We start from the raw sequence: 16,822 nt of genomic DNA on the forward strand, positions 1-16,822 counted from the left end.
AGTTGTATGGAAAATATCCAAATCAAAGAGAATGTTTTGGGGAAGATGAAATGTGAAGTTAGTTGTCTAAAATTGAATTTAAGTAAAATCTAGACCTTGCTCTCTTAACTTGGTACGCCCAGAGAATTGCCCTAAGGGCGGTTACGCCCACTTCTGACCCAAGGGTATAAAACCTGTGAGTAAAGAATTTCCATAGAAGACTACGTGACCCAAGCTGCAGCCAAGGTCTAAAAAGTCAACGAACCCAGAACGCAACAAGTTTGTAGACAAAGAAATCCTTTTCTCTCCAAGCTACGGATGAGTAGCTGTGTCTAAGCGGGTTAATTCAAGCCGGACCCCCTTAGCATCCAATCCCAGCAAATCGTGGTATCTAAAGGGTTTCATTCCTATGCTGTGAGCTCTGAGCTACATAGCCATCTGTCCTCAGAAGACCCCTTCCAGAGCAAGGGTGAGGGAACAGACCTCTAAGCCAAAGGTACACCGACATCGGGAGGACGATCAGAGAGGTGCGCCCGGAGCAGTGCGTCATCGAGCAGCCTGAACGGTCCACGCAGATAATCCTCGGAGATCATCCCCATGTAATTACATAATTATATTCTGACCCATAAGAGCGGCAGTTTGGGGCAAGGCTAGGGTTAGAATAGCATAGCTGACAAATTCTCCCAAATGGATATTTCTCTCTTGTACTTTCTTTTTTCTCTCTCTCTTTGAAATCCCCATTTTGGGTAACACGCGCCATAGTATGTTGGCCCGTTATACTAAGTTCTAATCAATAGCCTATAATGTGTTTTGTCTATGTGTACCTTTTATCATCATTTTAGCTTTTTAGTGAATAAATATTCAACTAAAATTGGTGTGGTATGAACTCATTGGTGAGACCCGGGTCCGTGCAGATTCACGGACTATACGACGTTCAGAACGAGATTGGTAGAGGTAATTGGTTAATTAGCAGCTGTTGTAAAATCGATATTCTGATATTCTTTGAGTTGATTAGGGAAATAGAAACTCAATAAAAACTAGTTAACCCATGGTGCCCCAGGTTAATGAGTTAATAATTGCTTGATTCAGTTATTCACGCAATTAGAAACTTGTAATCATTCAATGAACAACAGTCGTCACATTAACTAATACAACGTCACGACAGCGGATGACACACAGCTGTACCTTTCAATGAAACATGGTGAAGCCCCAAAATTGGGGTGAGTCTGTGTTTCAGACATAAGGAAGTGGATGGCTGCAAACGTTCTACTTTTAAACTCGGACAAAACAGAGATGCTTGTTTTAGGTCCCAAGAAACAAAGAGACCTTCTGTTGAATCTGACAATTAATCTTAATGGTTGTCGTCTCAAATAAAACTGTGAAGGACCTCTGCGTTACTCTGGACCCAGATCTCTCTTTTGACGAACATATCAAGACTGTTTCAAGGACAGCTTTTTTCCATCTACGTAACATTGCAAAAATCAGAAACTTTGTCCAAAAATGATGCAGAAAAATTAATCCATGCTTTTGTTACTTCTAGGTTAGACTACTGCAATGCTCTACTTTCCACCTACCCGGATAAAGCACAGTTAGTGCTAAATATGGAGCAAAGAACCGCCCTTGCTGTCTCTGCCTGGCCGGTTCCCCTCTTTCCACTGGGATTCTCTGCCTCTAACCCTATTACAGGGGTCACTGGCTTACTGGTGCTCTTTCATGCCGTCCCTAGGAGGAGTGCGTCACTTGAGTAGGTTGAGTCACTGATGTGATCTTTCTGTCTGGGTTGGCACCCCCCATGGGTTGTGCCGTGGCGAAGATCTGTGGGCTATACTCAGCCTTGTCTCAGGATGGTAAGTTGGTGGTTGAAGATATCCCTCTAGTGGTGTAGGGGCTGTGCTTTGGCAAAGTGGGTGGGGTTATATCCTTCCTGTTTGGCCCTGTCCGGGGGTATCATCGGATGGGGCCACAGTGTCTCCTGATCCTTCCTGTCTCAGCCTCCAGTATTTATGCTGCAGTAGTTTATGTGTCGGGGGGCTAGAGTCAGTTTGTTATATCTGGAGTACTTCTCCTGTCTTATCCGGTGTCCTGTGTGAATTTAAGCATGCTCTCTCTAATTCTCTCTTTCTTTCTCTCTCTCGGAGGACCTGAGCCCTAGGACCATGCCTCAGGACTACCTGGCATGATGACTCCTTGCTGTCCCCAGTCCACCTGGCCGTGCTGCTGCTCCAGTTTCAACTGTTCTGCCTGTGGCTATGGAATCCTGACTTGTTCACCGGACGTGCTTCCTGTCCCAGACCTGCTGTTTTCAACTCTCAGGAGACAGCAGGAGTGGTAGAGATACTCTTAATGATCGGCTATGAAAAGCCAATTGACATTTACTCCTGAGGTGCTGACTTGCTGCACCCTCGACAACTAATGTGATTATTATTATTTGACCATGCTGGTAATTTATGAACATTTGAACATGTTGGCCATGTTCTGTTATAATCTCCACCCGGCACAGCCAGAAGAGGACTGGCCACCCGTCATAGCCTGGTTCCTCTCTAGGTTTCTTCCTAGGTTTTGGCCTTTCTAGGGAGTTTTTCCTAGCCACCGTGCTTCTACACCTGCATTGCTTGCTGTTTGGGGTTTTAGGCTGGGTTTCTGTATAGCACTTTGAGATATCAGCTGATGTACGAAGGGCTATATAAATACATTTGATTTGATTTGATCAAATCAAATATTATTTGTCACATGCTTAATTAATAACAGGTGTAGACTAACAGTGACATGCTTACTTTCGGGTCCTTTACCAACAATGCAGAGTTGAAGATAAAGATTACAAAGCAACAAATAAAAATAACATGGCTATATACAGGGAATAGCAGTACCGAGTTGATGTGCAGGAGTATGAGCCATTTGTATGAAGTAGGCTACAGCCCAGCCAGCCCATCACACCCACTTGGAGTTTTCTGACAGATTGTGAATAGGAATATTGAATGGCAGATCATAATGAAATAGCCTGTAAATAGACAGAGATAAGAGACATTGGCTATGTTCAAATCTCCGTACTACCAGACCACTTACAATGCCTAGCCAAGACATTGCTTCATTCTGAATAGTATGCTAGTGTGTGGACATTCAAACAGAGAAAATGTTATTGTGCGGACAGAAAATGAGGTGTAAGGTTCAACAGATGTGGCCATTGTATATAAGGCCTGGCCAGGCATTGCACTGGACTAGTGGACTTGTCTGCTTCCTTCCACTGTTAAGAGTCTGCACTGGAAGTACACTCCTGGGAGAGAGACCTGATGTCTAACAATAAAGCCCTAAAGCTGGAAGATGACATCATTAATAATGGATAATCATATTAACATCCCTGGGGGATGGATGGGCCACGCTAGGCCTCGGCATGGCACAACCTCTGGTTGTTGCTGCGTGCACACACACAGCGCAGTCAGACCCCAATCCCCAAGTTCCCAGACACTCTTTACAGTTGTGATGGAAGCCAGTGGAGGGCACACACACACACACACACACACACACACAAGGGTTGCAGAGGGCAGGGGAGCCATCAAAAATGAAGAAGATCACATAAGAGCAGCACCTCACAGGACCCATCAGTGGTACACTGTCTGTCACACACACACACACACACACACACACACACACACACACACACACACACACACACACACACACACTCAGCAAAAAAGTAAACGGCCCTTTATCAGGACGCTGTCTTTCAAAGATAATTCGTAATAATCCAAATAACTTCACAGATCTTCATTGTAAAGGGTTTAAACACTGTTTCCCATGCTTATTCAATGAACCATAAACAATAAATGAACATGCACCTGTGGAACTGTCGTTAAGACACTAACAGTTTACAGACGGTAGACAATTAAGGTCACAGTTATGAAAACTTAGGACACTAAAGAGGCCTTTCTTGTTGTCATTGCAGGCAATCTCAACGCTGTGCTTTACAGGGAAGACATCCTCCTCCCTCACCAGTCTCAACGTCAACAGTAAAGAGGCGACTCCCGGAGTCGCCTCTTCACAGTTGACATTGAGACTGGTGTTTTGCGGGTACTAATGAAGCTGCCAGTTGAGGACTTGTGAGGCATCGGTTTCTCAAACTAGACACACTAATGTACTAGTCCTCTTGCTCAATTGTGCACCGGGGCCTCCCACTCCTCTTTCAATTCTGGATAGAGACAGTTTGCAATGTTCTGTGAAGGGAGTAGTACACAGCGTTGTACCAGATCTTCAGTTTCTTGGCAATTTCTCACATTTCTCTGAACAAGAATAGACTGAAGAGTTTCAGAAGGAAGGACTTCTAATGAACAATTAGCCTTTCAAAATGATAAACTTGGATTAGCTAACACAACGTGCCATTGGAACACAGGAGTGATGGTTGCTGATAATGGACCTCTGTACGCCTATGAAGATATTTAGTTAAAAATCTGCCGTTTCCAGCTACAATAGTTATTTACAACATTAACAATGTGTACACTGTATTTCTGATCATTTTGATGTTATTGTAAAGGCCAAAAAATGTCCTTCTCTTTCAAAAACAAGGACATTTCTAAGTGACCCCAAACTTTTGAACAGTAGTGTATATTTGTAGCAAACAGAGCGAGCAGTGGCACAAATGAGAGCCAGGAGTGTACAACCACCACTTGCTCCACATCATCTCCCTACAGTGCAGTGGCACTCATCAGTTCTATTTCAGATGGCATCAACATCATTTACTTTTAATGCATTTTGGAGTAGAATGTATTTTTAAAAAGTCACCAGAAGTTACCTTTTCAGTCTTTCGACAAACAAAATCACCTCCAGGTCATGCACCTAACCCCCCCCCCCCTCCTGCTACCTTTGCCACTGCTGCTGAAAGAAATCATAGGGGAAACACTGCGCACACACACACACAGACAGAGGAGCTAGAAGCAGACAGGTGGTCAGCATAACGGCGGCAGAATGAGAGATGGTCGTGACTCGTGGCAGTGTGGATATTGGAATGGGCCCAGGGTGCATAGATTTGATATGGAGGAGCATGTAATAAGTACAGAGGGTGCTGGGCTGCTTTCCGTGACAGGCTGTGAACTTACATATGAATGGGAGTAGTTTAAAAAAGGGGCTATACTCTGTGTGTGTGTGTGTGTGTGTGTGTGTGTGTTTACGGTGCATGGTCAAACGCCACAGGGCATTATATGTTGCAGTGTTGTTTACTACACATTCATTACTCATGAATAAAACGTTAGCAGGACAAGTGTTTCACTCCATGACCATTCTCCCGCTCCAGTAGTTGATGTTCACTCACTACGTTGTGTTTTGATTCATTGCCATGAGGATCCCCTTGCATCCTGAACAAAATTAAAAATCTAACAAAGTGTGCGTGAAGAAGCACACGGAACATCAGTGGTTGGCCACACAATACGCTCTGCCACTTGACATCAAATTACTCATGTGTAGATTTATGCAGATATAGTCTAAGTTCATATTATGATTCAGAATCAAGGCCAAATTGTTTTAATGGATAATCCATCAAATAAAATGTATGTAACAAGGTTTTTATGCAATGTTTGGTTTTCAAGAGGCTCTTAAAAATATAACTTTGAATATTGTAAAGAAAGATAAATAAGAGAAAAGGCAGAACACTTGAATTAAACTAATCATGTCCGGCTTTTTTTTTTTTTAAAGAGAAAAAGGTAGAGTGCAGAACCCCAAAAAAACTAAGGGAGATTCTCATTATCTTACAACCACGCCCAGATACAAAATTAACTTGCTACTCAGCCGAGAGAGTCAGTGGAGACAGAAAATCTGTCTTTCATAATGATGTTTCACCGCAGCTTCTGCTGAGTAAGTCCACACAGATTCTAACACCTAAGTGCAAATCAATGGTTATAACTGAATGCTGTTTTCTTATCATGACACATTTTATATGATAAGGTTAAGGACTGAGGGTAAGAACATCAAAATCATGCTTTTATGAGAAGTCATTCTGGTAGGGTCTAGGGAGCCTACTGACACCAGAATGTGTCACACACACACACAGAGAGAGAAACAGAGAGAGATGCTCCCTATGCAACTGGGAGGATAACTCCCCAGAGATCTGAGCATGCGGAGCTTCCAAGAGAGACTACATATATTCAGAGTCTGATACAGCTCACATAGCGAATCACTGTGTTTAAAATTAATCACTGTGTTTAAAATGAGAGGGGGAGGACAGATACAAAATGCCTTCAGAAGAAAAGCAGTAAGGAGAGACACTGTGCAAGCATGATGGATAGGAATGTTAAATACCCAAATAAACATTTTACATTGAATAATACATTGAAATGAAAGTGAATTCCATTCTCTCACCAACATATTTAGGCCTAGTTCATGAGGTGGATAGGAAACATTTATAATTAAAAAAATGTCACAATAAGTGAATACACTGTAGGAATCTATCTTCCTTAGACCACCACTGCAAACGCCCGCTGTCACTAGGGGTTATAAATGGACATGAACTCATTAATCAAAATGAGTTTTGCACACAATACACACACCAACTCACGCAAATAAACACAATCACTCACACCTACTACTAGCCTAGATTTCTCTGCTTCCCTCAACATTTTACAACACTCCGAGCTCACCTTTCACCCACTCAGTAGAACAAATTCAATATTTTTAAAAACCCAGTAAAAGACTGGTTTAGCACTAAAACTGGGAACTGTACCATGACACATAGACAGAGGATTAAATAGACAGCAATCATATGTGACCCGTTTCAGGAAGCTAGGCGTATGTCGCTTGTCACTACTTCACTGGAGAGGCATTTGAATGTTTTTTGGCAGAAATGCCTTCTGGAACATGTGAACTTTCATGTGCCTTAATAACAAACTTGTATGCAATCTGTAAATACAAATAAAATTTATAAATTACGAGCCTAGTTGGTTTAGCCACGGAAAAAAAGACAGGAACCTTCCCTGTAGCCATGACTGGATGAGATAATGGATGGGCTGGACATGCCATGTAGCATGATTTTGTCTATAACATGAGCTGCTCAGTATGTGTAGATAACCCTTGCTACCACAGATTTTTTGAAAGATATAGTGGCCATTGAGAACTGCAAAAGTGTTGCTACTGCTCTCAACAACATTGCTTCCCTGAATTAAGCAGGCGCTATCAACAAAGATCAGTGGGAAAAAGTACTTTCTGGAGGACGATCGTGCCATGCTGACTCTCTCTGACTCTGAAAATAAAATCAGACGATGAGGAAATCCCTGATTTAAGAACATTTTCACTGAACCAGACATTGTAGTCTTCTGATGAGGGTGATGGGGAAGAAACGGCTTTCAACAGGATTGTTGTCAAGGAAGAAGTTGACAGAGTTTTGAACGATGCTGAATGGGTGTAGACAAAGAAGAACTCTCCAGTTGGTGGAACAAAACATTAAGGGGCTACTTTTGCAAAAGTGGGGTTACATGTTAATCAACATTCAAACCAGATTTACTTTCATTGTTCCACAGTCTGTACTTTTATCCAATGTAAAAAACACTATTTCAAATCTTGCAACATAAGACTGAAAAGAGTTGAACGGTCACATATTTGAGACACCCCCAGCCTCATAAAGTACCAATGCAAGGAGCTAAAGTTGAATAGTAATTTGTAAATCCCCAAGACAGAAGATGGTATAGGTCTAGGAAGTAGAGAGGCAACTGGCACCAGACTGTATCGGACGGTTACGATTGTTTAAGCCCTGTATCTGGGAACCATGCAATGAAATACAAAACTTAATGTTCCAAAGCAACTTATACAAATGGGTCAAGTGCCACTGAGTGACGCTGGCCAGACTTTAGCAGCGTCAGGTCCAGGGCAGATGGCATCGCCAGCCAGGGAATGTGGCAGGGGAGGCAGACATTCACTTGCGCACACACACACACACACACACACACACACACACACACACACACAGCTGGCAGCCCATGGTGATGCCACCTGTACCAGAATGCTACCTAATTAACCCTTGAGAAACCCACGGCTCAGACTCCGCAATGACTCACTTTCCCAGCAGCCCCAGGCCTGCTGCTGTACTGGGTCAGTGGTTACAAGGGAGGGATGGGGAGTGTTGGGCTGGAGTAAACATGCAGGACTTGGCCTAGGGAGTGGATGGTTCTTAGGGTATAGGACAGGACAGCATAGATAAGTATGGATAGGGACGAATAAAGGAGACCATGGATAAAGGGGTGAGAGGCGGAGGAGAAAACAGAAGGCAGTCGGTCATACTGTATATTATTACCTTGATGTAGCTCTCCAGCTGGGGGTAGACTCTCTGCACCCCAAAGAAGATTGACAGGGGTGTCCTGTGGGGAAAGGAGGCGCTGACCACGTGAGTGACCTCTGGGAAGCTGAAGACCCGGAAACCAAACTTCTCATAGAGCTGTTGGAGCTCCTCACTGGGCCTAGTATCGCCCTCACTCAGGACACTACCCACCGCACAGCGACACTTCTCTCCTATCACCTAGAGAAAAAAGGAAGGAAGGACGGAAGGGGGGAGAGAGAGAGAGTCTTGTCAACAAAAGGTTAAATCTCACTGTGAGGCGGAAATGAACAATCTGATGTGACAACAGTCTGTTTGCATTTAATGTGATTGCTTTAGTTTCTATTGGGCTGTTGCCTATTAGTGGTGTTAATACAGCAATCATGTAACATTTTTTCTTTAGGGGTAAATCAGCTTAATATTGCAGAAAGATTGTTGCGTCCATCAATGTAATTGTCTGCATCATTTCCAATCCTGTATATCTTTTTTTGGTAAATATATATATATATCCATATAAACATATATACATACACATACCTACAGTGGGGAGAACAAGTATTTGATACACTGCCGATTTTGCAGGTTTTCCTACTTACAAAGCATGTAGAGGTCTGTAATTTTTAATCATAGGTACACTTCAACTGTGAGAGACGGAATCTAAAACAAAAATCCAGAAAATCACATTGTATAATTTTTAAGTATTTAATTAGCATTTTATTGCATGACATAAGTATTTGATACATCAGAAAAGCAGAACTTAATATTTGGTACAGAGATATTACGTTTCCTGTAGTTCTTGACCAGGTTTGCACACACTGCAGCAGGGATTTTGGCCCACTCCTCTATATAGACCTTCTCCAGAATCCTTCAGGTTTTGGGGTTGTCGCTGGGCAATATGGACTTTCAGCGCCCTCCAAAGATTGTCTATTGGGTTCAGGTCTGGAGACTGGCTAGGCCACTCCAGAACCTTGAGATGCTTCTTACGGAGCCACTCCTTAGTTGCCCTGGCTGTGTGTTTAGGGTCGTTGTCATGCTGGAAGACCCAGCCAACACCCATCTTCAATGCTCTTACTGAGGGAAGGAGGTTGTTGGCCAAGATCTCGCAATACATGGCCCCATCCATCCTCCCCTCAATACGGTACAGTCGTCCTGTCCCCTTTGCAGAAAAGCATCCCCAAAGAATGATGTTTCCACCTCCATGCTTCACGGTTGGGATGGTGTTCTTGGGGTTGTACTCATCCTTCTTCCTCCTCCAAACACGGCAAGTGGAGTTTAGACCAGTTTAGGCTCTATTTTTGTCTCATCAGACCACATGACCTTCTCCCATTCCTCCTCTGGATCATCCAGATGGTCATTGGCAAACTTCCGACGGGCCTGGACATGCGCTGGCTTGAGCAGGGGACCTTGCGTGCGCTGCAGGATTTTAATTCATGACGGCGTAGTGTGTTACGAATGGTTTTCTTTGAGACTGTGGTCCCAGCACTCTTCAGATCATTGACCAAGTCCTGCCGTGTAGTTCTGGGCTGATCCCTCACCTTCCTCATGATCATTGATGCCCCATGAGGTGAGATCTTGCATGGAGCCCCAGACCAAGGGTGATTGACCGTCATCTTGAACTTCTTCCATTTTCTAATAATTGCGCCAACAGTTGTTGCCTTCTCACCAAGCTGCTTGCCTATTGTCCTGTAGCCCATCCCAGCCTTGTACAGGTCTACAATTTTATCCCTGATGTCCTTACACAGCTCTCTGGTCTTGGCCATTGTGGAGAGGTTGGAGTCTGTTTGATTGAGTATGTGGACAGGTGTCTTTATTTCAGGTAACGAGTTCAAACAGGTGCAGTAAATACAGGTAATGAGTGGAGAAGAGGAGGGCTTCTTAAAGAAAAACTAACAGGTCTGTGAGAGCCGAATTTCTTACTGGTTGGTAGGTGATCAAATACTTATGTCATGCAATAAAATGCAAATGAATTACTTAAAAAATCATACAATGTGATTTTCTGGATTTTTGTATTAGATTCCGTCTCTCACAGTTGAAGTGTACCTATGATAAAAATTACAGACTTCTCCATGCTTTGTAAGTAGGAAAACCTGCAAAATCGGCAGTGTATCAAATACTTGTTCTCCCCACTGTATATAGTGATACGTACTTTTTTTAGAATATACCTTTTTCATTCCCCGCAAATCCCACCATCCTTCCTCCAATTGGTGTAAACTAATAAACAATAACACTTAGGCTTCTACCTTCAGTTTATTCATATTATACACATTTTACAGACACAATCTATTTTACAATAGTTATATTTTGTTTGTTTTTACTACTTCCTCTATTTCTGATGTCCATCCGGTTTGATTTCTATTTTTAACTGTGCTATTTCACAACATTTCTGAACCTATATACATTTTACAGACCCCGTATGTTTTACATTGGTTATCTTGTTATTAGTCCCACCCTTCTTGTCCATTCAACCCCTCCCATCTATCTCTCAACATTTTGGATTTCTATTTGCCATATATTTTTCAACTGTGCTGTGATGCTTCACAAACGTACTGAACCTTTCTATTCTCATAGCTTCTACAGATTGTAAATTTTTAAAAAAATGTTTTGCTAAAATAATTATTATATTGATTGATTGACTATGGCTTTTCAAATCACCCAGTACTGCTATCTGCAGCGTTAGTTCTACAACAATCATGTATCATGATGTTAGTATTCCTTCGCATCAGATTATTCTAAAAACAATCTGAAAATGTGTCAATATGTTTGTCCTCAGACTCAACCGTGGAACAATTTCCAAATTGACCTCTCTCGCTTCCGACTCGCTCTATCGCTGTTGTTCTGTCCCTCCACCTTTCTCTCATTACAGTCACTCAGAGAGCCTGTAATTATACATGCAAACTGCCTCCATGGATGAGAAGGATGTCTCCTCTCTTTCTTTCTCCTTCCCTCCCTCAACAACCCCCTGAAGCCTGCCGCAGCAATTAAGGACTGCAAAACCACTATTGTTGTAAACACTGCCTTTATCTAAACCCACCTTTATCTATGCCCATCAAAGTCTACAAGTCCCCTCCCCCCCAAAAAATTGTCCACCGTCTGAAAAATAGCCAACCAATTTCACAGACAGACGGTTCCTTCAGTCTCCAAAAATGTCCACCTTCTAACAAACGGATGAGTCACAAAGAAGATTGGCTGGCAGAAAACAGCTTAACAAACCATGTGAAAGGAAAACACATTTTACACAAATAAATAAATACAAATAAACGACAAGTTTTAGAATCCACCACAGTTGGCAGGCAATGTTAAGAGCAAGGCTCTTGTTAGGCTCTAAGACACTGATTGCTACTTTTGGCTGTTCAGTTGTGCTTGGTGGTTCTCTCTCCAATCTGGGGAGTGAATCGAATCATCCATTAAAGGGTAGAAAAAGAGGAGCCACTTAATGCAAATTAAGACTCATGGGACATCCGAAATGACCTCCGGATTGTGTACAAACCAATTGCCAATAAAACGGCTGAAGTCCCAGCAGGTGTAGAGAGGACAGGACAGGACAGGGGTTGCATTCGGAACGTTCTTATTGCTTTTCCTCGATATGATGAACACCGACTGCAAGCCAGGCCTAATCGCCTAACATCAGTGCCCGACCTCATGAAAGTTTGGGGCTGAATGGAAGCAAGTCCCCACAGCAATGTTCCAACATCTAGTGGAAAGCCTTCCCAGAAGAGTGGGGGCTGTTATAGCAGCAAATGGGGAACCAACAATAACATATTATTGCCCATGATTAAGAATGAGATGCTGGACGAGCACATGTCCACATACTTTGGGTCATGTACTGTACTTCCATTCATTTTTTCAACTGGTAACGGGGGACCTCCAGATGAGTCTTATGAGGCCTGTGGACAACCTAGAGCAAAACAACCGACATGTACACCATCGTGGTCAGAAAGTCTCATCTCTCCATAGAGGGGTCATAATAGTTTGTAGGCCAAACCGTTCGAACACTTGCCTCGTGGTCTTGGAGTTGAGAACCCCTGAATTGGCTCAGTGTCTACAGGGGGAATAGTTGTGGTGGAGGGCAGGGGGAATTTGTTTGTTTTACATTTGTTTCTATTGCAATTTCATTGGATATACTGTATCCATTATAATGATCATGATAAATGAATTTTTCTGGTTCAGAGAAGCTGTCAGTCAGTCTCTTCACGTTCATAAGCATGGCACAGTGGCCAAAACAACTGCAGCATTGTTACACAGGTCAAACAGCAAGGTTTAGACAAACCGCAACTGTTGCAAACCAAATGCTAGCTCAGTAGTATAGGGAAATATTGTCTAGATGCTTTTTTCCAGGGGAGATGTAGTTCATCACCGATCCTCCACCAAATTTCACAGTGGGTGCGAGACCTGGAGAGGGCTACAAGCCACAGTGTCTCGCACCCATAGTGAAATTTGGTGGAGGATCGGTGATTATCTGGGGGTGCTTCAGCAAGGCTGGAATCGTGCAGATTTGTCTTTGTGAAGGACACATGAATCAAGCCAAGTACAAGGTAGTCCTGGAAGAAAACTTGCTTCCTTCTGCCCTGACAATGTTCCCCCACTCTGAGGACTGTTTTTTCCAGGGGGACAATGCTCCATGCCACACAGCCACGTTACTCAAGGTGTAGATGGAGGACCACTAGATCAAGACCCGGTCATTGCCAGCCAAATCTCTAGACCTGAACCCCATTGAAAACCTCTGGAAAGTGATCAACAGGAAGATGTATGGTCACAAGCCATCAAACAAAGCCGAGCTGCTTGAATTTGTGTGCCAGCATAGGCATAAAGTCACCCGACATCAATGTGAAAGACTGCTGGAGAGCATGCCAAGACGCATGAAAGCCGTGATTGAAAATCAGGATTATTCCACCAAATATTGATTTCTGAACTCTTCCTAAGTTAAAATATGAGTTTTGTGAGGTTTAAATTATGAATATTAACTTATTTTCTTTGCATTATTCAAGGTCTGACAACACCAAATATTTTTTTGTTATTTTGACCAGTTGTCATTTTCTGCAAATAAATGCTCTAAATTACTATATTTTTATTTGGAATTTGGGAGAAATTTGGGAGAAACACATACCTATAAATAGAAAAATTATAATTTTGCAGTGGTCTCTTAATTTTTTTCAGAGCTGTGTATAAACTGTATAAAAAAGAAGAAACGTCCCTTTTTCAGGACCCTGTCTTTCAAAGATAATTCATAAAAATCCAAATAACTTCACAAATCTTCATTGTAAAGGGTTTAAACACTGTTTCCCATGCTTGTTCAATTAACCATAAACAATTAGTGAACATGCACCTGTGGAATGGTCGTTAAGACACTAACAGCTTACAGACGGTAGGCAATTAAGGTCACAGTTAAGAAAACTTAGGACACTAAGGAGCCCTTTCTACTGACTCTGAAAAACACTAAAAGAAAGATGCCCAGGGACCCTGCTCATCTGAGTGAACGTGCCTTAGACATACTGCAAGGAGGCATGAGGACTGCAAATGTGGCCAGGGCAATAAATTGCCATGTCTGTACTGTGAGATGGCTAAGACAGCGCAACAGGGAGACAGGATGGACAGCTGATCGTCCTCGCTGTGGCAGACCACGTGTAACAACACCTGCACAGGATCGGTACATCCTCCCCTTTTTTCAGGGTCCCATTATTCCATTTCTGTTAGTCACATGTCTGTGGAACTTGTTCAGTTTTTGTCTCAGTTGTTGAATCTTGTTATGTTCATACAAATATTTACAAATGTTAAGTTTGCTCAAAATAAACGCAGTTGACAGTGAGAGGACGTTTCTTTTTTGCTGAGTTTATGTCTACAGGCAGCTACCCCTGAAGTGCTAGCGATGGCTGTTTAACAGTCTGATTGCCTTGAGATAAAAGCTGTTTTTAAGTCTCTTGGTCCCAGCTTTGATGCACCTGTACTGACCTCGCCTTCTGCATGACAGCGGAGTGAACAGGCAGTGGCTCGGGTGGTAGATGTCCTTGATGATATTTTTGGCCATCCTTTGGCATTGGGTGCTGCAGGTGTCCAGGAGGGCGGGAAGTTTGCCCCCAGTAATGCATTGGACAGACCGCACCACCCTCTGGAGAGCTTTGTGGTTGTGGGCGTCGCAGTTGCCATACCAGGCGGTGATACAGCCCGACAGGATGCTCTCAATTGTGCATCTGTAAAAGTTTGTGAGGGTTTTAGGTGTTAAGTCAAATTTCTTTATTCTCCTGAGGTTGATGCGCTGTTGCCTTCTTCACCACACTGTCTGTGTGGGTGGACCATTTCAGTTGGTCAGTGATGTGTACACCAAGGTACTTCACATTTATTTCAAATCAATCAAATGTATTTATAAAGCCCTTCTTACATCAGCTGATGTCACAAAGTGCTGTATAGAAACCCAGCCTAAACCCAACCCAAAACAGTAAGCAATGCAGGTGAGAAGCACCTGCTTCCACCTTCTCCACTGTGGTCCCATCAATGTGGATCAGGGGGTGCTCCCTCTGCTGTATCCTGAAGTCCACAATCATCTCCTTTATTGTGTTGACGTTGAGTGAGAAGTTATTTTCCAGGCACCACACTCCCAGAGCAGTCACCTCCTCCCTGTAGGCTGTTTCATCATTGTTGGTAATCAAGCCTACTACTGTTGTGTCATCTGCAAACTTGATGATTGAGTTGGAGGCATGCTTGGCCACGCAGTCATGGGTGAACATGGAGTACAGGAGGGGGCTAAGCATGTACGCTTGTGGGGCCCCAGTGTTGAGGATCAGCAAAGAGGAGGTGTTGTTTCCTACCTTCACCACCTTGGTGGGGGCGACCCGTCAGGAAGTCCAGGACCCAGTTGTAAAGGGCAGGGTTCAAAACCAGGGCATCAAGATTGATGATGAGCTTGGAGGGTACTATGGTGTTGAATGCTGAGCTGTAGTCAACAGACAGCATTCTTACATAGGTATGCCTCTTGTCCAGATGGGACAGGGCAGTGTGCAGTTTGGTGCGATTGCATCGTCTGTGGATCTATTGGGGTGGTAAGCGTGGAGTGGCAAAGAAGGTGGAGGTGATATGATCCTTGACTAGTCTCTCAAAGCACTTCATTATGAGAGGTGAGTGCTACGGGGCAAAAGTAATTTAGTTCAAACACACACAACTACAAACGTTTGGTGTCACTGAGAAATGTCCTTGTTTTTGAAAGAGGTAAAAAAAATAAAACATTTAAATAACATAAAATTGATCAGAAATACAGTGTAGCCATTGTTAATGTTGTAAATTACTATTGAAGCTAGAAACGGCTGATTTTTATTTGGAAAACCTACATACGCCCGTTATCAACCGTCACTCCTGTGTTACAATGGCACATTGTGTTAGCTAATCCAAGTTTATAATTTTGAAAGGCTAATTGATCATTAGAAACCCCTTTGCAATTATGTTATAACAGCTAAAAACTGTGGTGCTGATTAAAGAAGCAATAAAACTGGCCTTCTTTAGACTAGTTGAGTATCTGGAGCATCAGCATTTGTGGGTTCGATTACAGGCTCAAAATGGCCAGAAACAAATAACTTTCTTCTGAAACTCGTCAGTCTATACTTGTTCTGAGAAATGAAGGCTATTCCATGTGAGAAATTGCCAAGAAACTGAAGATCTCGTACAACGCTGTGTACTACTTCCCTCATAGAGCAGCGCAAACTGGCTATAACCAGAATAGAAAGAGTGGGAGGCCCCGGTACACAACTGAGCAAGAGGACAAGTACATAGAGTGTCTAGCTTGGGAAACTGATGCCTCACAAGTCCTCAAATGGCAACTTCATTAAATAGTATCCGCAAAACACCAGCCACAACGTCAACAGTGAAGAGGTGACTCCGGGATGCTGGCCTTCTAGGCAGAGTTCCTCTGTTCAGTGTCTGTGTTCTTTTGCCCATCATAATTTTGTATTTTTATTGTCCAGTCTGAGATACGGCTTTTTCTTTGCAACTCTGCCTGGAAGGCCAGCATCCCGGAGTCACCTCTTCACTGTTGACGTTGAGACTGGTATTTTGCAGGTACTATTTAATGAAGCTGCCAGTTGAGGACTTGTGAGGGGTCTGTTTCCCAAACTAGACACTCTAATGTACTTGTCCTCTTGCTTTTTTACGATTATCTAGTTAGGCTATAACAACACTTTTACAGATGCACAATCGAGAGCATCCTGTCGGGCTGTATCACCGCCTGGTACGGCAACTGCTCTGCCCACAACCGCAAGACTTTCCAGAGGGTAGTGCGGTCTGCACAAAGCATCACCAGGGGCAAGGACACCTACACGACCCGATGTCACAGGAAGGTCAAAAAGATCATCAAGGACAACAATCACAAGGACACTGCCTTTTCACCCCGCTATCATCCAGAAGGCGAGGTCAGTACATGTGCATCAAAGCTGGGAACGAGAGACTGAAAAACAGCTTCTATCTCAAGGCCATCAGACTGTTAAACAGCCATCACTAACATTGAGTGGCTGCTGACAACATACTGACTCAAATCACTAGCCACTTGAATAATAAAAAATTGGATGTAATAAATGT

General features: G+C 43.1%; 1 protein-coding gene across 1 annotated transcript in view; it reads right to left on the minus strand.

The window, feature by feature from the left end:
- The window catches only part of LOC110528351 (testis expressed 264, ER-phagy receptor), an 87,266-nt gene that overhangs the window by 56,180 nt on the left and 14,264 nt on the right, over window positions 1–16,822 (minus strand). Inside the window, exon 2 of the mRNA XM_021610362.3 lies at window positions 8,246–8,467. Within this exon, the coding sequence (XP_021466037.1) occupies window positions 8,246–8,467 (222 nt within the window). The remainder of the gene's footprint in view (window positions 1–8,245; window positions 8,468–16,822) is intronic.

Source organism: Oncorhynchus mykiss, chromosome 7 (genome assembly GCF_057628025.1).
Source record: "Oncorhynchus mykiss isolate SJ-2025 chromosome 7, ASM5762802v1, whole genome shotgun sequence".
NCBI lineage: Eukaryota > Metazoa > Chordata > Actinopteri > Salmoniformes > Salmonidae > Oncorhynchus > Oncorhynchus mykiss.